This window comes from Orcinus orca, chromosome 8, assembly GCF_937001465.1.
Source record: "Orcinus orca chromosome 8, mOrcOrc1.1, whole genome shotgun sequence".
Taxonomy (NCBI): Eukaryota; Metazoa; Chordata; class Mammalia; order Artiodactyla; family Delphinidae; genus Orcinus; species Orcinus orca.
The window spans coordinates 94,283,644-94,306,266 of NC_064566.1; the positions used below are offsets into that span (position 1 = coordinate 94,283,644).

Here is a 22,623-nt window from a genome sequence, read left to right on the forward strand (position 1 = left end):
ACAAGCAGTCCCAGAAGGAATGGAGTCAACAGTGGTTTTTCCAGCTCATGGAGCAGCCTGGGTTTATGCCCTGCCCTGCCTGCGGGCTCTTGGCCTCACAGAGAGATGGGGGGTAGGACTTCCAACAAATCTCAGCCTTCTAGTGCCCTGTCCTGCCCCCACTCGCCCTTTCCTACACTCCAGCTCTCTGCTCTCATCCTCTGGGTGGGACGCACGTCCCAGCCAGGCAGCAGGAGTGGGGTGGAGAGTGCTGCCCTTGGGCCCTGTCCCTCTCTCCCCCAGAGTCGGGGCCCCTTTCCATGCCCAGGGGCACCTCCTCCACCCTCCTCCTTGAGTAGCTCTTAGAACAGCACAACAGCTAATCAAGCAGCATGTTCATAATCAGCTCTGATGGGTTCTTCTGCAAAAGCGCATTCTAATGAAGTGGGGAGAGGGAGACTGGGAGAGAGCGGGGATGATGGGTTTAAGCTTTCGGACAGGCAGGGGCACAGGGTCCCAGAGCCCTCATACAAATGCTGCTTCTCGGTCTGGAGAGAAAACAAGTGACTATAGCCCTTCTGGGGCTGGATTTGCAGACCCTGTGGGTAGGCAAGGGGCCATGTGTGCACACACGCCTATGTACTATACACACACATATGCCCCTGCTTTTGAACTCCAAGCTTGTGCTGTGTGCCGGGAGCCACATGTGCCCAGTGCAGGGGCTCTGCCCTCTGTGATCACACACACACACACACACACACACACACACACACACACACACACACACACGCACGCACACGCACGCGCGCGCACATGCCCCTTTCCCTCTCCCAGGGCTGGGAGACATGGTCGCTCAGCACAATCACAACAGGCCCAGCGAGTCGCTGAGACGGAATGCATCAGATTCAATTCATTAGGACTGATCGCTCCCTGAATGGGGCTGAATAATTGATGAGCAGAAGCAGCTTTCAGGATGTTCCGCATACTCGGAGGCTCGCTGGAGCCTTGGTATTTATTTATTTTTTTAAGCCAACAAACCCGGCCAAATGCTCGCTGGTGCAGGCGGGTGAAGGGAGTAGAGCAAAGGTTAGATGTTTTAATATGTGATGTTTACACTGTAAACTCTCGGTCCACGGCTTGTGACAGAAATGGATATAGGCAGGTCGCCCCGAGATGCTGGGAACGGAAGGCAGGCTGGGGATGGGGCCTGGGGGCTGTGAGGTTCCTGCCAGCACAAGGCCCCTGGGCTGGGCAAAGGTTTTAGCCTGAAAGGGGGGGCCAAGATGCCCCTCAGCCTGGCTGGGGTGCAGCAGTGGAGGGGGGGCCAGTGAGGCAGATGCTGTTAGGGTCTCCTCTCTCCTCCCCAGGCTGGAGATGGGCCACAGAGACAGCCCGTCCCCCAGTTCTCAGGCTCAGAGCCAGGCTTCCCAGAAAGTCACTCCAACCCAGACTAATGTCTCAGTTTCAGCTCAAGAAACAAACACTGTCTGGCACTGTGACAGGTGGTGGACGCACAAGGGCGCATGGGACACGGCCCCAGTGTGCCGATGAGGGTGAGCCCCGGTGACAGGAGCAGAGGGGTGAAGCACTGATTGCACGTTTGCTGCTACCTTCCGTTTCTCCAGCTGTTCTCCTGACATCTGCCCCGGGAGGTCCCATCTTCACCACACACGTGAAGGGGCCCAAAACGGAGGCAGCATCTGTCTCCCCAAACCTTTCCTTCCCCCAGACTCCCCTCTTCCTGTCCACAAGGCCTCCACTCCATCTTGCTTCAGGAGTCTGGGGCCCCCTGGGGCCTTCCCCCTGTGCCAGGGCCCCTTTGCCGGCCCAGACCCCCCTGCTTTCTCTTCCTTCCCATGGGCCCTAGGGCACAGGCTGGCCCCCTCTCCGGGTTCATGTGGTCCCTTGGGGATATGCGTGAGCCTGCCCTGGCTCTTCAGAAAGGGACATAAGCCCCTTACCCAGCACGGCCACCACTGACCCAGTGACTTTCCACCCCAGCTGCCTGGATTTTTCTGACCTCTCCTTAGCCAGGCCTGGCAGGTGCCACCTCTCCATCCTGCCTCCTAGGTGACCAGGCCACCCTGCCCTCACCCACCGTCCAGACAATCTCCAGGCCTGTCAGTTCCAAAGAATGTGTTTGGGAGGGAGCTTCACACCCCCGCACAGCCCCTAAACCCAGGGGACAGCTGTCGTCTAGTCACGAATTCATTTATTTGCTCATTTATATGCGTTCATTTGTTTAATCCACAGACATTTACTGAACGGCTGCCATGAACCAGGCACTGTGTTAGGTGCCCCCGCACAAAACACAGACCTCACCCAGGTAAGTGTGGCGGGCCTGGGAGGGGGGAGAAGTTTAGGCACCAGGCGGTGCTCTCCAGGCCTCCAGCTGCGTCAGCAGGTGGAAGGTCCTTGCCCATCCCATAAAAGCAGCCTCGGCCGGCCAGTCTGAGCCCTGGAAGGGAGTCAGGGCACCCAGCACATGCACCCTCCACCCAGCTTCTCGCTGTTTCTGCTCTGCGACTCCTGCCCCTCTTTTACCTGTTGGTCTCTCAGGGGCCCTGCTGAGTTCTGGGTGGTTCCATGCTAACATCAGGGGAACAATATAGCCTGTCCCCTCTGACCTGGGCCTCTTGCCCAGGTGCCACTGACCCCTCATGCCCCTGGGGCCAGTGCTGCCGTGACTTGCAGCCCACAGAAGGAACTGGAATGTAGAGGTACCCGTGGCCTTCTTACGTACCCCCTGCAATCTCCCCCCTCCCAGCCCCCAGCAATCTTCCACCCTGCCCCCTTTTGTCCAAACTCCAGGCCGGAGCCCTCTCTTCCGTGGCTTTCCACTCCCTCAGGACTGCCTGCCGCTGCCTGAGTGGCTGGCTGAAGAGTGGCCCAGAATCCTGGGTGACCAGAGGGCTCCGGTTCAGGCTGGAAGTTGGGGGAGGCCTACCTTTGACGGCCACGTGGACGCTCTGGCTGATGGAGAGCTGCGGCTGGATGAGGACGCTGCACAGGTACTCCCCTTCGTCCATGCCCTTCTGCACATCGGTCAGTTTGAGGGTCCCGTTCTCGAACACCACCTGGCGGTGGTTGTCGGGCAGCAGGAGGGCATCCTTATACCACTTGATGGAGTAGTAGGGGTAGCCGATGACCCTGCAGTTGATAAGGGTGTCCCGCCCGGCGACAGCTGTGATGTTCCTCATCGCCCGGATGCTGGGGGGGCCTGGGCAGGAGTTGGGAGGGAGGGGGAGGGGAGGGGCGATGGCACGGTTAGCCAGGGACGGCCGGGCGCTGCCCCGCGATGCTCTTCTCAGTTGCTTGGACTTGGAAACTCTTAGGGGATGGAAATTTGGCAGGGGGAGAGGGAGGCCTTTTTTATAAGACTAAAGGCAGAGAGCTCCCCTGGTGGCGCAGTGGTTGAGGGTCCGCCTGCCAATGCAGGGGACACGGGTTCGTGCCCCGGTCCGGGAGGATCCCACATGTCGCAGAGCGGCTGGGCCTGTGAGCCATGGCCGCTGAGCCTGCGCGTCCGGAGCCTGTGCTCCACAATGGGAGAGGCCACGGCAGTGAGAGGCCCGCGTACCAAAAAAAAAAAAAAAAACCCACAAAAACAAAAACAAGACTAAAGGCAGAGGTTGGAACTGGGGGCACCCGTGGTCTCTCCCGGACTCACTGTTACTATCTTCAATTAGTTGCAAACAGACATGTTTCATTCATGCCCAGGGCGAGACTCCGTCCCCGAACGGGAGAGGCTAGATGAGCGAACTAAAGCCTCACCGAGAAGTTACTGGGATTTGGGAGGGCGAGTCCTCATTCATGAGGAGATTAAGATTCGGGGGTTAAAGTGGAAAAGTAGAGATTTTGTTATTTTCATTTGATTTGCTCATAATGGTCTTGTACCAAAAAGGATCGCACATACATTAACTATTTAAAGGACGATAGGAAGGTCTTCATGGATGATTTTCTTTCAACAGGTAAATGTGTTTTGTGGGCCCCTGAGAAGGGGCTATAAAGAGGGGCTCTGATCACACTGGCGGAGGGGAGGGAGTGTCGTCACCTGGGTCAGGTAGGCGGATGGCCACGTGGGAATTGCAAAGGAGGCTCAGAGGCCACCATGCAGGGTTAGTGCTGGAATGGGTACATGAAACTCTGGGCTTCCAGCTCCCCCCCCAGTAGGTGAGGGGCAGGACCAGGGCATCTCCCACGACCCTGCAGCTCTGTCCCCTTCCAGTTCAGAGAGGGTGGGAGGGTGGCCAAAGGGAGGCCACATTTCTCATGGGGGGTCGGACACCTGGCACAGGTGAATTTAGCATGAACACCCCACTCCCCTTCCCCGTGCCTATGACAGCCACCAGCGCCCCTAGTCCAGCGCCCCTTCTCTCCCACTCCCCTGTGCCTCTTCTGCTCTCGTGTCAGGGCTCACTGGTTGGGTCAGATGAGGACCAATCTGACACCACAGGGCTGCAAAGAGCTTCAGAGGATCCTCTGCTCTCACCACAGCAACCTGGAGACCTGAGGCACGGGGACGGTCACCTTGAGGACTCCTTCCTCCTCTCTTGAAGGTGCTTGCCTTGGGGCACCCTCACCCAGCCTGACTCCCCTATTCTTGATGGCTGGGGTCTTGGAGGGTAGCCAGGGGAGGGTGGACTGAGAGATGCTGGTGCCCTGGCTCCTGGCTGCTTACACCTCCTGGAGTATTGTGGGAGCGGGATACAGCTTCGGTGGACACCCCTATCAAAGGGCAAGCCTGGCCCCACTTCCCCTTCCTTGTCCCTGGCCTTGCAAGGCCCTGGTGGGACTGTAGGCGCCAGTGGAGCGCTTAGTGTACCTGGGGCCAGAGAGATTGATGGGGAGGAACGGGGTGGGGGGCAGGATTGTGGGAGGGGTGAAGGGGTATGGGGAATGGGAATGCAAAGGGGGAGAACGGTACCAGACACACACACACACACACACACACACACACACACACACACACACGAATGGATGATGGGACTTGTGGAGGGCAGGGAAACGGGGAGAGAGAGGAGAGAGACCTCTACTAAAATCAAAATGACGATTAATAATAAGTACTAATCACCACAAGAAGAATGGTAAGCACAGAGATGGCAAAGGAACTCAAAAGCCTATTCTGATATTTAAATGTAGACAGGCACCTCTTACGTTTATTCGCGCCTGATATTCAGCACTGCCCACCGAGTTCCGCGCCGTGCACCGGTACACGCCCCCGTCGCGGATCTGGGGCCCCGTGACATTCATGTGGCTGATGGTGGTGCCGTCGGACATGGTGTACTGGCTGGTGCGGTGGCTTCCGTCCCGCACGATGGGCTCGTCGTCCAGGGCCCAGGTGACGGTAGGGGGCGGGGCGCCCTTGGCTGCGCACATCAGTGAGAACTGCTCCCCGGGGTTGACCACCTTCTCGCTGAAGGACGAGACGATGCGGGGCGTGCCGTCTGCAGGGAGCGAGGAGCCCCCTTAAGGGTCACCGAGTCACAGAGAGACCATCCCCCCAGGCCACCCCACCTCGTCATGGGGAGGAGGCAACGCAGAGGACATAACGATGGTAAAGCACTTCCGCGTACTTCCAAGATTCATGTACCATCCGCAAAACCCTGTTTAGTGCACGTGAATGAAGACTCCTGGATTTGAATCCTCCCTCAACTACCTGTTAGTTCTGTGTCTTTGGGCAAGTTACTTAACCTCTCTGAGTCTTTCCATCTCCCCTCTGTGGAGGATGGAGATAACGGGGATAATGATTATATCCTCCTGGATATATATCCTCCTGGTACTGATGATGTGAGGAGTAAATGAATTAATGCATTAAAGATGCTTACACAGCACTTTGCAAGTGCTTAATAAATGTTAGCTCCTCTCAACTTTTCCTTTTCTGCCTCTTTCTCCTCCCTTTTTAAATAAAGCCATAGCGGCTCAGAGGTTAGCTATGTGTGGAACCAGGACCTGAACGGTCCAATTCCAGCTCTGATTCGAGTGGGAGGGGTGCTGGTGCTGTAACTCTGTTAGCAAAAGCCTGAAGCTTGAGTCTTAACATGTGAGCTGCCCGGGGCCAGTGGTGGTGGTGGGGTCTGTTTTGGGGCTTAAGTCTTGGTTAATGGAATAACCTTGGACAGCATAAGTAACCCCCCGGGGCCCCACTTCCTCCATGGATCATGGGGGATGTAATCATTAACCCTGGCCATGCTTCCACACAGGATTGCTGTAAAGGATTAAAATAGGCGCTAAATCCTTGAAAAAGTCAAACACCAAAACAAACATACAAAAAAAAAGCGAGGCAAATGTAACATGGCACTCCACATCCCACCCACATGTCACACCAAAATGCTGACGTTAACTCAGGCTGCCAGCCCCTGGCCCCATTTCTGAGGGAGACCCTTATCTCCAACCTGGGGAGAGCCTGGTGCCTGGTGGAGCCTGGTACTGCCTGGCGTGGCCTCTGCCTTTGGCCTCTCCTCTGCCTCTCTCCCCAGCCCTCCCTCTCTGGCTGCCCCTCCCTTCCAGCTCATTGCCCCTCTCACCAGCCTCATTCTCCACATCCCAGCTCTGAACTGGTGGGCACCAGCTGCCCTGTGAGATCCACCAACGGCACAGGGGTACCCTCAGAGAGAAAATGCACTGGGTGGGAGTAGTCTGCTCCTGGGTGGGGAGCAGTTCAGACAGGAGGTCCCCTGAGACCAAAGGCACCCCTTTCACACTAGGCTGTGCCCAGCTGATGTGTTTCCTCATTGGGAAGAGAGACCAGGGATGGGGCAGGACAAGAGGAGGCAGGGGCTGAGGAAGGCAGTTTGCTGGGCACCGGGTGAAGGGTGAGGGCTTAGTTTCGATGGATGCCCAGATCTCATGCCCCACTTGCCAAGGGACGAGGACCCCTGGGCTGTAACAGTGAGACAGATACCTGTGGGGTTTGCCTAGGTTTGGTGTTTTCGTTATCACAGTGAAAAATCCTTGGAAGGAACAGGATTATGGGAGCAACAAAGGAGCTGGGGAACCACTGAATTTGTTGGTAAGGATAGGGCCTCTGCTAACCCCCGCTGCATCTTTGTGCAAATGAGAAAAAGGTGCCTCCTCTGCGTGGTCACAGCCCAGTGTGCGTGCGTGGCTTGGTAAGTGGAGGGCAAGCTGCATTCCAATCCTCACCCTCTTAGTTGAGCACCTCGTGTAGTGAACGACCCGAACCACCATACACAGAGGTGCTGGGTGCGGAACCTTGGGGGGGTAGTAGCTTTAAGAGGAGAGAGAAGCAGGTAGAAAGCCAGGTCCATGGTAAGAAACAGGGCCTGCTGTGAAGAGACCTCAGGCAGGGAGAGGATTCAAAAATCCAGAGGTTCCCAGCCCCCTTCCAGAGCCTCTGGGAGACCGAGAGTCTTTCAGACACTACTGAAGGCCCTTCTAGTAGTTCTAGTAATTTTGAAGGGCAGAGTCAACAGAGTATGGCGGTTAAGAGGCCTGAGTTCACACCCCAGCCCTCTTCCTTAGCAGGGCCGTGTGACCTTGGGCAAGTGACCGAAGCCTCGGTTTCCTCAGCGGCCAAATGGTTATTATAAAATAAAAAAAAAAGTATCTGCACACAGGGCCCTTGGGAGGATTAAATAAGACAGTGCATCTGCCTGGAGGGCTGTGAGTGCTGAACGAATGCCTCCTGCCTCTGGCCGGGCTGTAGGAGCCCTGAACCCGCCCGTCTGCTCCGGCGGCCCCAGCTCACCCTCGAGCACAATGATGGCGAAGTCCTGGGCGGTCTGGGCTTTGCGGGTGGCGAAGCACTGGTAGGCCCCGGAGTGGCTCTTCTGGGCCGAGGTGATGAGCAGGGTCTCGTTGCTGAGCCCGCGGATGGAGATGGCCTCGTTGGGCAGCAGCAGCTCGGTGTTGCGGTACCAGCGAATGGTGAACTCCGGGGAGCCCGTGAGGGCGCAGGAGAGGATGACCGTGCTGCCAATGCCGGTCTTCAGCTTCTTTGGTGTCAGGGTCACATGAAGAGGGTCTGTGCCGGACCAGGCAGGGGAGAGGCGAGGGAAAACAGGGAGGAAAAGAAAAGAAAAAGGACTCACTGTGAGTGGAGTGTGGCCAGGAGTGGGCTGTGGTCACAAAAGTCCCCAGGAGTCAGGAGGCCCTGATTCTGTCTCCAAGACTCCTTGTAGCAGGGGGGACCAGGACGAGCGAATTCCTTTCTCTAGCACTCAGTTTACTCATCTGTTAAATGGCAGGGTCAGGCCAGGAGATGTCTTTACGTCTGTTGTTCTGATGGCCTGTGCTTTCCTGATGTGGGCCCTTTGGCTGGGTGGGGCTGGGAAGCTCCCTTTGGCTCAGGAGGACGATGGGAGCTCGTCTGGTTCACTGTCCTCGCTGTCACCCACCCTAGAAACCAGGGAGGCACCCACGGCCGAGCCACCTGTCTCCTGTACTTATACAGATAACCACTTGCTACCTTCTGCTGGCCTGACTTCCTTTATATGCATCAGTTAATCCCCTGCCCTTCATCCTCACCACCCCTGTCCTGCTGCAGGCCTGCAGCTCCTGGCCTGGACCCATGCAGTACTCTCTTCTCCCTGCCCCCCTTTTCCCTGTGTCCCGCCATCAGTTCTCCATGCTGCAGCCAGCCACCGCCCTGTTCAGAACTTCCACGGCGCCCAAAAACTCAGCGTGGCATTCAAGGCCATCAAGGCCCTTGGGGACCTGGCACCCTTCTCAGCAATGCGGTGTCTAGACCAGCAGCCTGCCTGTGCTTCCTGCACACCCAGAGTCTCACCTAGAGCACCCTTTGCCCCCTCTACCTACTTCCTACTCATCCTTCACATTGAACTCAGGTGTCATCTCTTCCAGGAAGCCTTCCTGGACACCACTCCCTTCCCAGGCTGGGTTAAAGATCTCTCTTCTGGGGCTCCCTGTGTGTAACTAACACAAGACTAAGGTCATGGTCTTCTAATCACCTCTTTGTGTTTCTGTCTCTCCCTCTGGACTCTGAGCCACTTGAAAGCAGGGCGGTGTCCCTCATCTTTATATCACTACTGCTGTCTGAGTCATGTTGATCACTTCACTGGCTGGCTGGCTGGTTACCACCCCCAAGCTGCCCTCTCTCCCTTCATCTCCATGGGCTTGGGGTTCTGTACAGGAGCCTTGGACCCCCAACGAGGGAGCTTGCAGGAGATGGGGGCACGGCAGGCCCGTCTGGGGGGGCACAGTCAAAGCACACACGAGTCTGCTCACACTGTGCTCTCCCTACTCACTGCCAGAGCCTCTGCCTGCTGTCCAGGAAATGTCAGTGCAACATGACGCAGGTGGCATCCTGCTTGTCCCAGTCACCAGCCAGGGCTCTCAGGGCCCTGCCAGCCAGCCAGCCGCTCTCTCCTCACCGCCCCTGCACGGGCTAGGATGCGTGGGAGGCTTGGGGGCAGAATGATGTGGAGTATGGAAAGCATTGCTTTCCTCTCCATGAACCTGGCAGAGAGGAGCTATCACAAGGATGGAAGACAGAGAAAAGCCAAGTCACTTCCCTTTGGACCTGGTTGTCCAGCCAAGCCCAGTGTGGCAGAGGGTGGGGAGCTGTCTCAGAGGAGAATGAGGTGTACCCTTCCACTCGGGGGCAGGGGCAGGCAGTGCGTGCACACAGCTGTAGGCAGTTACTTACTGTGTGTCTGTGAGCGTGCTCTAGGATGACAGTGTGTTACGTGGAGGAATGTGTGTATCTGTGAGTGTATATGGGCAGCATATATGTGTGTACATGTGTATGGGGAGGTGGGCATGTGAACTTTCAACACATCTGCCTGTGTGTGTGTGTGTGTGTCTGTGTGTGTGTGTGTGTATGTGTGTGTGTGTGTGTGTAAGTACCTGCCTGCCTGTCTGTCCTGAGGCAGGAGCTCTGAACACCAAATTACTCAGAGTTAGGTTTGCTACTTTTCCAAGGATTTGGGGGTACGTGGCCCTCCTGACCTGTTCCCTGAGACAGTGTGTGTGTATGAATGTGAGTTTGAGTGTGTGTGTGTGTGTGTGTGTGTGTGTATAGCAGGAGGGGGGGTTGAAGGTAATTCTAGACCAAACAATTTTGGACAGTGCTTAGGTCAAGAGGGTACTAATCCTGGTCCTTCTACCTGCCTCCTCTGCGGTCCGGGGTTTGTCTATATAAGCGGACCGCCCCTTCCCCCCAAGCCTTCAGCATTGTAACCTAAGCATTTGTATTATGAACTGTTGCTCCCAGAGCATTTCTTGGGGCTGTTCCTGCTCTTCCAGCTTCACAGTGGATTCGCAGAGGGGGGGTCTCTTCCCCACACTGCAGATAAATGTGCTCCAACTGCCAAGACCCCCTTGACTATGGGGAGGACACTGGACCCATATCTGGGCTGAGGGCGACAGGACAGCAGAAGGCCAGGAGGGGGTGGGCTCTGTGTGGTTCTCTGGTCCACCTGAGGGTCCGCAGACCTGCAGCTCTGTGCTCATGAGATAGGTGGTGAGCTGGGCGGAGAGCATCTTTGGTCAATCTTAACGGCAGAGCGCCCCTTTCTGCAGGGTGGGGATGGGATCCCCTCTGGATGGCCTCTTTCTGCTGCCCAGGCCAAATCCCTCACAATGCCCTCGGGTGCAAAGTTCAAGGACTCAGGCTACTGCTGCCCCACAGGGGTGAGATCCCACAATCCTGGGTCTCCAGATCTCTAAATGTCAGCCCCGCTGCTGCCAACACCTTTCCTGCAGCCCCGAGAGCAGGGAACTCGAGGGAGGGATGGCGGGCCGGGGGGCAGAGGATGCCCCTGGGTCTCATAAGTCCCCCTCCAGGGTTCTTTCCCTAGCTTCAGCCCCTCTGCCTCGACCTCTCTGCCCTTCCGGCAGCTCAGCAGCAGCAGGGGTCTGCGAAGACCTCCTGCTCTCCACACGTGCTCCCTGGACCCTGGGGCTCTGGGATGGGGAGGAACAGGAAGGACCAGAGTTAATGCCCAACTGGCAGGTCCTGGAAAGGCTGCCTTGGGTGTTTACCTCCAGCGTGTGCGCTGATCAATCGGTACTTCTATTAATTATCACTAAATATTCTGAATGTCGCCTCTGGTGGGTTCATATGTCCTCTGATGGATTCACATCAGCATTGTTTCCTTTAGTATAGACTCTGCCTCCTCCCAAGAAGCTGAGAAGCCCTGTGGGCTTATCACATCACCGTCATTGTCGCTTTTGACCCTCGTGACCTCTGGGAGGTCGGAGGGCCAGGGTTATTATCCCCTTTGACAGAAAAGGGCACAGAGATGATGCCCAGGGTTATATGATTTTCCCCAAGTCAGTTACGATCTGGTGATATCAGAACCAAAAGGCAGGTCTTCTGATTTCAAACCCAGTGCTTTCCCCAGGACACCAACCTGCCTTCCCCAACCAGGGAATCATCCCCTGGGGCCGGCCAGAGGCAGGGGCGGCTGCCCCCACGCCCCTCCCCACCACACACGGTGCTCTCAAAGGTTACTGAAGCTGGAAGAGGGGCTTCCCCGCTCACCGATGACTGTGAGGGTGCCTGTGGCCTCTGCTGAGCCGAAGGTGTTGGTGACCTCACAAATGTAGGTGCCGCTGTCCTCGGTCCGCAGGTCACTGATGGTCAGCCCCGTGATGTGCTTGGTCCAGCGGCTATCAGCTGGAAGGGGTCGGCCATCCTTGAGCCAGCGGATGGCAGGGATGGGGTAGCCGGAGGCGGTGCAGGGCAGCTCCATGTTGAGGCCGGCCCACACTTCCTGGGAGTGGAAGCCGTCCAGGATGGTGGGGATCGACTCGGCCGGGTCTGGAAGGCAGAGAACACGAGAGGTCCTGGCCAGCCCTGGGTGGGAGCAGGAAGGCAGGCCCCCAGAACTTGCTGCCCACTGGTGCCCGGAGTGAATGATACCCAGTGTGCGAGGCTCTCTGTGTCTCCCTGTGCCCCAGACTCTGGCCCAAACGCTCCTACTCGGGCCAGACGGAGGCCCTGAGAAGCACGGCTGGGAGCAGGGGCTGGGGGAGGAAAGGATATGGTGGGCAGACTAGGCTAGAATGACAGACAGAGGGAAAAAGGGAAACAGCAAGAGACACAGGGAGGGAGGGACTTTCATACAAACAGTCCCTGTGACATGAGGATCATGACATCTTGGGTTTGTAATTCTGGTCAGTCTCAGTCTGGGCCCGTCAAGGATGGGCATCCCTGTTCCCTCCTGTCTCTTCCCACCTGCAATCTGGGAAGGCTCAGAGGGGGCAGTGCCTTTCCACCAGGGCCCAGAAGGGTTCGGAAGTTAAGCCTTCCACAAAGCACACTGGCTACCCCAACGATGCTTCTGTTTTTTGCATTCCCAAACCTAGAGAAAGCAGCGACTGTGGGCCTGCGCCCTACATTGCAGGAGGCCTAGGCCCTCACTGGTGGGATTCTGTGTGTGATGCCCGTGTTATGTGAGCGGCGTGCTGGCTGCTACCTCAGTCTAGTTCTCACCCTAAAAGGCCTCTCTGGGTTTTCTGCCCACCGGGGACCTTCCCCTGATGTAAAACTCCCATAGGCTCCCTCTACCTACATATTACAATCCACACTTCTTATCCTGAATTAGGCCTTCTGGGATCTGTGATCTCACGCCAACCAGGTCCCTGGCCTGGCCTGCCTCCCCCCCCACCCCGACCCTTTTCTGATCTCACCAGTTCCCCACTCAGGGCATGCTGTCCGCCAGCCCACTCTGCTTGGCCAACTCCTACTAATCTTTCAAAACCAGCTTCAACGTCACCTCCTCTGGACGCCTCCCTCAGGCCACTTTCACTGGATTCCCATAGTTTTCCTTTGCTTTCATTTTATTTTCAAGCAGCCTTTTCTTTTAAAGAAAAAGAATGAAAAGTGCAAATATGCACATGACAAAACTTCAGAAAGTAGAGGAGAGCATACAGTGCAAAGGGAGTCCCCCTCACCCCTGCACCCAGCCACCCCGCTTCCCTCCCAGGGGCGACCACTGTCGCTACTCCCCCCCAGGCCCTTGCCAACAGCACTTAGCACCAGGCCATGTATCTGGCTCCCCTGGAAGGCCGAGAGCTCCTTGAGGCAGCGCTGATCCCCTACGGCATCTCCACGTGCCTGGCACAGAGCAGGGCTACTGAACCATAAACGTCTGAGGGAGGGTGAACGGGGGCACGTGGGCATGGGGCGGGCTGGTGGTCTGCCTTTTCCACAGGGCAGAACTTTACAGGCTCATGGAATAGTAGAGCTGGCTTAGGGACTCGGAAGGCACACACAGATGAGGGCCTGGAGACCAGAGAGGTGCAGTGACCTGCTCAGATCACACTGCAGAGCCAAGATCCGAAACCAGGTCTCTGCCACCCTTGTTCAGTAAATGGGGTCTAACCCCGGATTCTGCTCCAGAGTGAACCGTGAGAGCACTGATGCCCCTCTCGGCCCCTTCTTGACTAAATGGGAAACTTCCTCTGTCCTCAGCTCACCCGCCCCCCCCCCCCTTTGGAGACAGGCTGAGCTAGGAATGCTCCTCCCTGGGGAAAGATCTTTCCAGAAGATTCTCTCCTCCTTCCCTATTGTCCATGGCTTCTCACAGGGAGCCTGAGACTGGGAATCAGGAGACCCAGGCACCAGTCAGCCTGGGTCACTGATAAGCCGTGTGACCTTGGGTGAGTCTTATGATCTCCCAGAGACTGAGTTTCCTCGTCTGCACGTGGAGGTGATACCACTGCTTCCAGATCTCCTAAGGCTGTTGTGGGCAACAGAGCAAAATGTGTGTCAAAGAGCTCGAGTGACACTAACCCACCACGCAGACATGCCCGGCGATTACTATTCTGCCCCCGCCCGCCCTCCCTCCCTGCCAGCTTCTGCGGCCTCTTCCCCATCCTGTGGGAATGGTTGGGCTAAACAAACCCGGTGCCAGGGAAGAATTACTCAATGTGACACTTAATTGATGCAAAATACACAAATTCCGTGGCGCACCGCAGAATTTACAAGCGGAGGGGCCCATGGGGCGGTGGAGGAAGGGGCTGGGGGTGGGGATGGAATTAATCGCCGAGTCTCAGGCGTGAAATTAAATTCTGAGGGAAAGAAACCTCTTTCATTACTCTGGAGCAGAAGTAAAATGCTGTGGCGTGTATGGTGGCAGCCTGGGGGGATCGGGGGCTGCCAGGGCCAGTGCAGGGCTGGGAGACAGATGGCCTGGTCCTGAGAAATCTCTGGGGGTACGCTGGGGCTGGGCTGGCGGGGGGTAGGGGGTCAGTGTGCCCCGGGGTCGGGGTCCGGGGCTGCTGGGACCTCTCCCAGCTGGCTGAACAGTTCTGCCCTGGAATATGACTTCTGCACCTGGCTCGGCACCCCGTGAGCTGGGGAACCCTGGTCCAGTCTCTCAGCCTCTCTGGTCCCTGGTGCCCTCCTTTATAAATGCAAATGATGGTGCCTCTTCCACAGAGCTAATGCCCATGACAGCACTTGGTAAACTCCAAAAAGCACCTCGATGTGACGAAGGGTTATTGGGTTGTATTTTTAGGGGGCTCAGTCTTTCCTCACGACTGCCTCCTCTTCAGAGAATTAACAGAAAAATGAAAAGTCCTTCCCCGCCCCCGCCTCCGCCCCCTGAGATGTAGTAGGAATAATAATCCAGAGACAATAGAACAACAATAACAACGACCACAACAAACAGAGCAGCTACTCTCTGCTGAGCCCTTCCAGTGTGTTCGGCCCCAGGCTAAGCTTTCTACGCGCGGCACCCTATTTAATTCTCACAACAACCCCAAGGAGAACATGTCACTCCCATTTTACAGATGGGGAAGCTGAGGTTTGGAGACATTATTGATTTGATGCCAGGTTGTACAGCTAGTGAGTGCTGAAGCTAAGACTGAAACCTTGGTCTGATTCCTGAGTCCTTTTTCCAATACGTCTCACTCTCTCCTTCCCCCATCCCTCCCTATTACAAAATCAAACACCTGGTGAGAACTGAGAAAACCACAGGTGTGGTTGCTGCCCTCATCCAGTGACCATCGATAAGGCACTGCGGAGGGGATCATTCTGCCCCTTCCTCTTGCCTTTGTACCTGGTGAGGAGGAGGGGCAGCCATCCCTCGGGGTGTGCCGGGCTCAGACACCCTCAGCCACCAGGTGCCTTGGCAGGACCCAGCTCTGCCAGGACACGCAGCTGCATCTCCCATCCCTGATTCCAGGGGTTGGCCCGGAGCTTCTGGCCAGGGAGGGATGACACCCTTCCCGACCACCAGCCCCAGGAGCTCACGGGGTTCTGGCCACTAAGGAGTGAAACATCTCAGTTGAAAGCTGCCTTGGGACTGACCCCTGCCCTCAACTCTGGGAATGGATCTGAAATGTGAGGCTCTGGGCGGAGGCCTGAGCCCTCCTGACACGAATCTCCTTCTGCGCTGCCTCACTTGGGTATCAGTTGCATTTTTGCCGAGACAAGCTGCTTGTAGATTGCCTTGTCACATCACATCACATCAGGGCCCGCGTCACTCCTGGGGCCCCTTCCCCTCCGCTCCTAACGTCTTCCACCCTGTCGCAGTCATCTTGTCTATCCTTGTCTCTCTGTTAGGTTTCTGTTTTTCTCTGCCCTATGTTTTTCTCTCTCTGTGCCCATGCCTCTCCCCTTTTGTCGTCTGGCTGCCTCCCTGTCTTTGCTTCTCCGTTTCTCTATTTGGGCTTCATCTCCTAGTCTCTGGTAGCATCTCCCATTCTCCGCATCCCCACCCGCCATCCCCAGCTGGTGGGCAATGAGAGCAGAAGGAGAAGGGTTGGCATATCCTCCAGTTTAAAGGGTGCCTTTTTTGAGGGACAAGAGTGGAAGTAAGATTAGTAGGATGAAGGGGCTAAATATTCGTGCAGGGGAAAGGAGCAGGCCTGCAGGAGGGAGTATTTCTGTGCCTTTCCCACAGCGTATGAAAGACATGCAAATGAGATGCAAAACACTACACAAACAAGTCCGTATAATCTGGAAGGTAACCACTGACACGTTTGGGAATTGGGCTGCAGATGGCAAGGTCTAGCCACAAAGATGGGGCCACCCAGCACAGCCCCATCTCCTCCCCACGTGACAGTGCGGTTTCCCTTGGCACTGATTAATTCCACAAATATTTACCTAGCACCTACTATGTGCCAGGCACAGGGCCAGGCTCTGGAGACACAAGGGGGAATCAGAGAGCCCGATCCTCGCTCTCCTGGCTTCCGCTTTTCCGCTCTTGCCCCCAAATGCACCAGGCAAATAAGAGGGGGTCCTGGATAGAGTCACCTGCTGGTCAGGGTAGTCCTCGCCAACCCACAGAATGTCAGAGGTAGACAGAATCTGAGCTGTCACCTAATCTAGCTCCTTTTTCAGAGATCCAGAGACATTGCATGATTTGGTGGGGGCTAGTCTCCAAACCCAGGTGTTCTGACTATCAGTTCATCTCCCTTCCAAAAGCCACTCTGATCCCACCTCCACAAGAGCAGAGATTTTCAAGTTGCAGGTCACAAACTGTTAGGAAGTTATGAAATCCATTTGGTGAGTTGCGTCCAGCATTTAGATAAATTGAAATGGGATAGAATAGAATAGAAAATATCAGAGTGCATCACGACACACGTGGTAGGAAATACCAGCGTGCGTTGCATAGGTCATGATGTCTGCGGATCACTGTCCGCAGTTTGAAAAGTGCTATTCCAGAAAGCCTTCCTTGAAGAGCGCCAAGTGCCCTTCTTTCTTCTGTGACTGGGGCACGTGTGTGGTGTTTGATTAGCGCCTTCCATGAGGGTGTGCAGCTGGAGGATGCTGGGGTCAGGGGGCTCAGTGTGAAGTCTGGTTGTGCCTCCCAATGGTTAAACAGTTGGGGTAAGTTGCTTGGCTTCCCTAAGTTCTGGTTTTCTCACCTGTAGATATAAGGAGAGCAGTGCACACCTCACCAGGCGAGTATAGTGCCTAAGATACAGCACATAAGTGAAATTTCTGGCACACAGGGGGATTCAGTAAATATTAGCTTTCATCCTTCCATAAGGAGCTATAATCACTCCAGAATAAAAATCCTTATTTAATTTAGAGATTTATTTTTTTTAACCTTTTGTTTGCCTACTTTCAAATGTTGTGAGGTGGGCTATAACAAAAGACATACATGTATTCAAAAATAGAATAGAATCCTAAAAAATTCTTAGGGACACAAGGAAATACAAAGTCTCCCTAATCCAATCCAATCCCATTGAATCATTACTATGTTTGCATAGCAGATTGTATCTATGAACTTCCTGGCAGCAAAGGCAAAAAAGGAACGACAGGATAGGTCCCATATCCCTCATTATTTGATAAATGGTAAAATAACAATTCTTCAGGAGAGTTAAGCTTTCTCAGGTATAGACTCCTGAAAAGAATTTAACTGTACGGTCCTTATGTGAAGGATACCCAAAACCAAACTGGACAAGGTCTCCCCCAGTGGTTTCTGCACCTGTGTTCTTTAATCTCCTTCTCTGAATCCCCTGAACACACAGCAGACTCCCTGATCAGTGGTGCCGACATGCCCACCCAGTCCCGGGGGTGGGCTGGTGCCCTTCCTCCCCAGCCTTCTCGCCTACCTGTCACGGAGAGGCGGGCCCCGTTGCTCTGCCGGGTCTCCCCGCTATACTTGTGCTTGGTGATGCAGCGGTAGGTGGAGAGGGCGTCCTCCTTCTGCACGTCAGAGATGTACAGCCCGCCGTGGTAAGTAATAAAAAACCTGTTTTCTGGAGACATAATCAGGACACAGTCGATTACTCCTCTGGCTGGGCGCACTACCAGAAGCAACTTGGGCCTGCAGGTGGCCTTCTCCTAGGCCAGGACTGCTGCCCAGGGGAGGGGAGGTGATGGGGAAAACAAGGGGGTGAAGCTGATGTAGTGCTGAAGGCAGGAGAGCACCTCTAACCAATGAGGATTTTCCATGTGCAAATCAATAGAAATTACAATGATTATTCCTTTAAATGTAGATACTTCAGCTTTTTACAGGAAGATGTTGGGCTTTGGAGTCAGACTAAGATCTGGGTTCCAATCTGACTCTTTTACTTATTAGCTGTGTGACCTTGGGAAAGTTACTTAACCTCTCTGAGCCTTATCTGTGCAACAGGGTGCAAATAATCCTTCATAGAGTATTATTATTATTAGAGTATTATTATTATTAAAAAATAATAAAGTGTCTGGCACACAGTGTGTGCTCTCTTAGTGAATATCAGTCCTCATCTTTCCCATCTCTTTGCAAGAGTTTGCAAAGCTTTAATGTTCATTGCTTGCTTGTTCTTACAATTGTTTGAGGTGTCATCTCCATTTTAAAATCACACAGCCAGTAAGTGGATCAGAACTCAGGCCTTCCGGCTCCCAGCTCTCCCTTTGCACTGAGCCTAAACACAAGCCTAAATCCCTTTGTCTCAGTTTTCATCATTTATTCACCCAAGAAACAATTATTGAGGATAAGCTATACTAGGAGTGGGGGCGTGGAGACACAGATTTACGATACTAATTCATCATACAGTTTTTGATACCATTTTGTTCAAGGCAAAGGTGCCAGCACTGCGCCCTCCACGGTCTCACTGCCGTGACAGCGCGAAGCAGAAAGGACAGAGTAGTTTCACCCATTTAGCTGATTACGAGACAAGACTACACTCCGAGGTAGAATGGATTTTCTTGTCCAAGGTCCTAAGGCAAACCCTGAACTTGAGCTAGTCAGGGCTGATTTTAAAAGGGGGAGAATGTGGACTTGAGGGTTGGGGAGGGGCTTGCATCTGGCTTTGGGACTCTCTAAGCTCATGGTTTCCCACCCAAGACCCAGCTAGACTGAGATCGAGAAGCTAACCTAGGGTCCCTCTGCCTGCTCTCTAGGGGCACAGCTGCTTCCCCAGGAAGGCATAGCAGACCTCAGGCTGCCATTTTCACCAGAGGGGGCATCAGAATCAGGACAGTGAATAATGACTTACAAGAAAGCTGCAGGGGAGAGGGTAATGCTGACCTCATACTAAGGACCTGCTAACATTGGACTGTCAGGCTTTCATAAGGAAACATTTTGGGTCGCCCCATGTCCTTCAAATCCTATTATTTTGAGGTCTGCTTCCTCCCACCTGGGTGCTGAGTGAGCCCTCTCAACCACTGACAAGAGCCCTGATACTGGCTCATTCTATTAGGAATATTCTGTGGTGTCTCACCCCTCCAAGCACAAGCCCAAGATCTCAGCACCAGCAAACAGGGACCTCACCAAAGGATACTTTCCAACAATGAAAGCTGTAGAATTGCAGGGTTGAAAAGCTGAATGTGCTTGACCACATCTTTAACAAAGCTTCTCTGGCCTTCATTTGAATACCTCCAGGGCCGGGGAACTCACTACCTTATTTAGTGGCCCATTTCAAAACTGATAGCTCTGACTTTGAGAAAGCTCTCCCTTGCTCACCACTGAGCTCCATGGGTCCTGGTTTCTACTTGTTGGACCCTTACAGAACCAGCCTCAACCTGTGTTACTGACACACTCCCTCGCAAACTGGAAGGCAACTATCATGCCCTTTGACTTTTCATCAGGCTAAGCAGTCTTTGGATTTTATTTTTTAATCGTTATTTAGTATGGTTTTAAATAACTTCATCAACCTGACTGATCTCTCGCTTAATAAACTTTGGTTTATCTACAAATTTCTGAATTTTCCCTCCCTCCCTCCCACTCTCCACCCTCCCCTCCTTGTCTCCCTCCCTCTCTCCCATCTCCTTTCCATGTATCTTTGTACAGGACTAGACCTGCTATGTGGCAGGCACTTTGCCAAGTGGTGGGGATCCAACTGTCAGCTTATCTGACCAGGGTGGAATAGAGCAGGGCTACCAACTTCCAGCCTAAGCGGCATTAACTTTTTAGGGGAGATTGAGTGGGGGTGGGGAGGCAGACCCATTATACTACTGCTTCATACTCTGCCTGCAACTAAAGGCTCTGGTCGTGTGTTTGCAAGCTGCGGCTATGCCACTTTCCTTCTCTCCATCCTTGGACACCTGGCCATGTGGGCCCAGGTCCAGGACTTCACACGGATCCCTGCTGAGTGGCATCCTGTTGGGATCTCCCTAGATGAGCACTTGGCCAGCTGGCAGCCTGCCTGGAGCTTGTGGACCCCTGCCCCGCCCCCTCCAACACGCAGACCACACCTTGTAGACTCCCGCTCAGTGCTGTGGGTAAAAGATGAAAAGGAAGCAGGAGGGAGCCAGGCCCTGCTGCCAGCAGTCAGAAGACCCACGGGAAGCACAGAGAAAGCCTGGCTCCCCCACCAGACTCTGCATGTGCCGTTTTGTCTCCATGTTGTGACATCCCAAAGTCAAATGCGGAAGCTCTCCCGTAATTTATTATGTAACTGGGACTGGAATGCAGAACTACTGGAGGGTGTTGCTGCCAATCAGAAGTATCAGGATTGGAGGTGGTGGTGGCAGTAGGATAAGGAAAAACAAGAAAGACCCTAAAATCAACCCTAGCAACCCACAGGTGCTCCAGCCTGGACAGCTAGGACCCTGTTGTCGCCAGAACGACGCTGACAACGGTGCACTTGGCCCTAAGGAATTTTAAGCTGGGGAGGGGTGCTGCCATGCTGGTGGTGGGGAGCTGGGGTTTCTATAGCAACAAGCAGCTGCTGCATCTGATGTTTCACATCCTTCATTGTCCTCATTTTCCCCCTCCCTTCCCCCCTTCTTGTGCATATTTAATTGCAGTAACATTTCCAGATACAGTGTATCGCTCCTGAAACAAAGGCAGGCCGCAGCCAGGGGGATGCGCAGAGAGCAAGACAGGAAGGAGAAATCAGGGGTATTATGTTAATCCCCACTGGGGGGGACTTGTGCAACATCAGTTCTGCATGTTTGATGAGAATCAGATGATGGGCCCTGCTGGGGAAGGAAGGAGAAGGGGGCCTGTGGAGTGAGAGGCATACGGTGTGGAGAGCGGAGGAGGCACAGATAGCTGGTGGGGGGTTCAGAAGGGCCAGGGCTCCAAACACGGCTGGCCTCCAAGGCTGGCTCCAGCGGGGCGCCCTGGCAGTCTGGCAGCCCATCCTCCGCAGCCCAAATGGAACCAGCTATCCTTGGACTGGGTAGAGGAGCCATTATCCCACACCTTGTTTCCTCCTCCTTGGGGCAGGCTGTGTCCACCTGGAGTGGACAGCCAGGACCACCACGTCCAGCCCCCAGCCCGAGGCCGTTTGGACATGTGCGTCTGGGAGCATTTTTGGTTGACACCATAACTTGGGGGTACCAATGGCATTCAGTGGTCAGGTTAGAGCAACAACAACTATTCTACCCCAAATGCCAACAGTGTGCCCATGGAGGATCACTTGGTTTTAGGCTCTGGGACCAGGATATGGAACTGTGTCTAAATGTAGACTCTGCCGCTGGCGCTGCCTGACTGGTGCATCTCAAAGTCTGCAGTGTCATCTGAAACACGCCTGCGACCTGAGAAGTGCTGCGTATGGGTAATGAATCCTTTTCTGGTTTTTATTATTACTCGAATACTCCAGCCTGCTTCACTATCCTTTTTCCTGGTGATCTGGAGCACAGCTCTCCTTTTTTTTAAAGCTAAATATTTATTGAGCATCCATTACATGTTAGGCCAAGGGCTTTAGGAACATTATCTCATTTAATCCCCACACCCCTTTGAAATGGTTATTATTGTTGTTACTAACCAAAGCACAGAGAGGTTAAATAACCCACTCACAGTCACACAACTAATAAGTGGTAGAGCCTGGTCCATTAGTCTACTTCCTATGCTCTTCCAAAGCTCTGTGCCAGGCTGACTCTCCTAGAACAAGAGCACTTTTATAGGGACACACGTTCAGCTGGCCTCTGCTTGATTGCTTCTGTTGATGGGGTCCTCACTTCCTCACGAAGGAGCAGTCATCCATTCAATTCAGTTTGGCTCCATTTATCAAGTCTTTGTGGAGCATCCCTAGGTACTGAACTGGGCTCCATGGAGAAGTCTTGGACTTGGTATCCGCCCTCTGGGATTCCACAGTTAGAAGAGAACGTTCTTCCACCAGGAAAGCTTTGGCCTTCAGTGTTGAGGGCTGGTGAAGGGTGGGGAGGGGGCTCGATGGAAGCCATTAGTGAGAAGAGGAGGATGAAGAGGGGCCGAGCCACCCAGCACTGGGGGACAAGCCCAGGACTGGGACTTAGGAGGCTGAGTTGGAGCCCTAGCTCTGCCACTAATGATGGGGTATATACTGGGTTAAATAGTGTCCCCCCAAGTTAATGTCCTCCCAGACCTTGTGAATACAAATAGAATCAGGTTAAAACGGGGTCACACTGGATTAAGGTAGATCCTAAATCCAATCTGATTGGTGTCCTTATAAGAAGAGGGAAATTTGGACACAGGTGCACACGCACAGGGAGGAGTCCGTGCGAAGATGGAGGCGGAGCTTGGAGTAATGTATCTACAAGCAAAGAAAAGTCAAGGATTGCCAGCGACCCCAGAAGCCAGGCAAGAGGCAAGGCGGGATCCTCCCCTAGAGCCTGCAGAGGGAGCAGGGCCCTGCCCACACCTTGACTTTGGACTTCTGGCCTCCAGAACTATGACACAGTAAATCTCTGTTGCTTTAAGCCACCAGTTTGCGGTAATTTGTTAAGGCAGCCTTGGGAAACGGATACAGGGTGACCCTAGGGAAGTCCAGTCCTCTCTCAGGCCCTCAGTTTTCCCACCCATACAAAGAGGGAAGGGGTGGAGGAGGTATGTGTTTTTAACT

The 22,623-nt window shown here is 54.3% G+C and overlaps 1 protein-coding gene across 1 annotated transcript in view; it reads right to left on the reverse strand.

Moving 5' to 3' along the window:
• DSCAML1 (DS cell adhesion molecule like 1) overlaps positions 1-22,623 on the reverse strand; it is a 342,760-nt gene that overhangs the window by 83,816 nt on the left and 236,321 nt on the right. The window contains exons 4-8 of the mRNA XM_004273352.4: positions 17,482-17,628; positions 11,450-11,728; positions 7,691-7,966; positions 5,130-5,426; positions 2,927-3,199 (exon numbers count right to left, since the gene is read on the reverse strand). Coding sequence (XP_004273400.3) covers positions 2,927-3,199; positions 5,130-5,426; positions 7,691-7,966; positions 11,450-11,728; positions 17,482-17,628 — 1,272 coding nt within the window. The remainder of the gene's footprint in view (positions 1-2,926; positions 3,200-5,129; positions 5,427-7,690; positions 7,967-11,449; positions 11,729-17,481; positions 17,629-22,623) is intronic.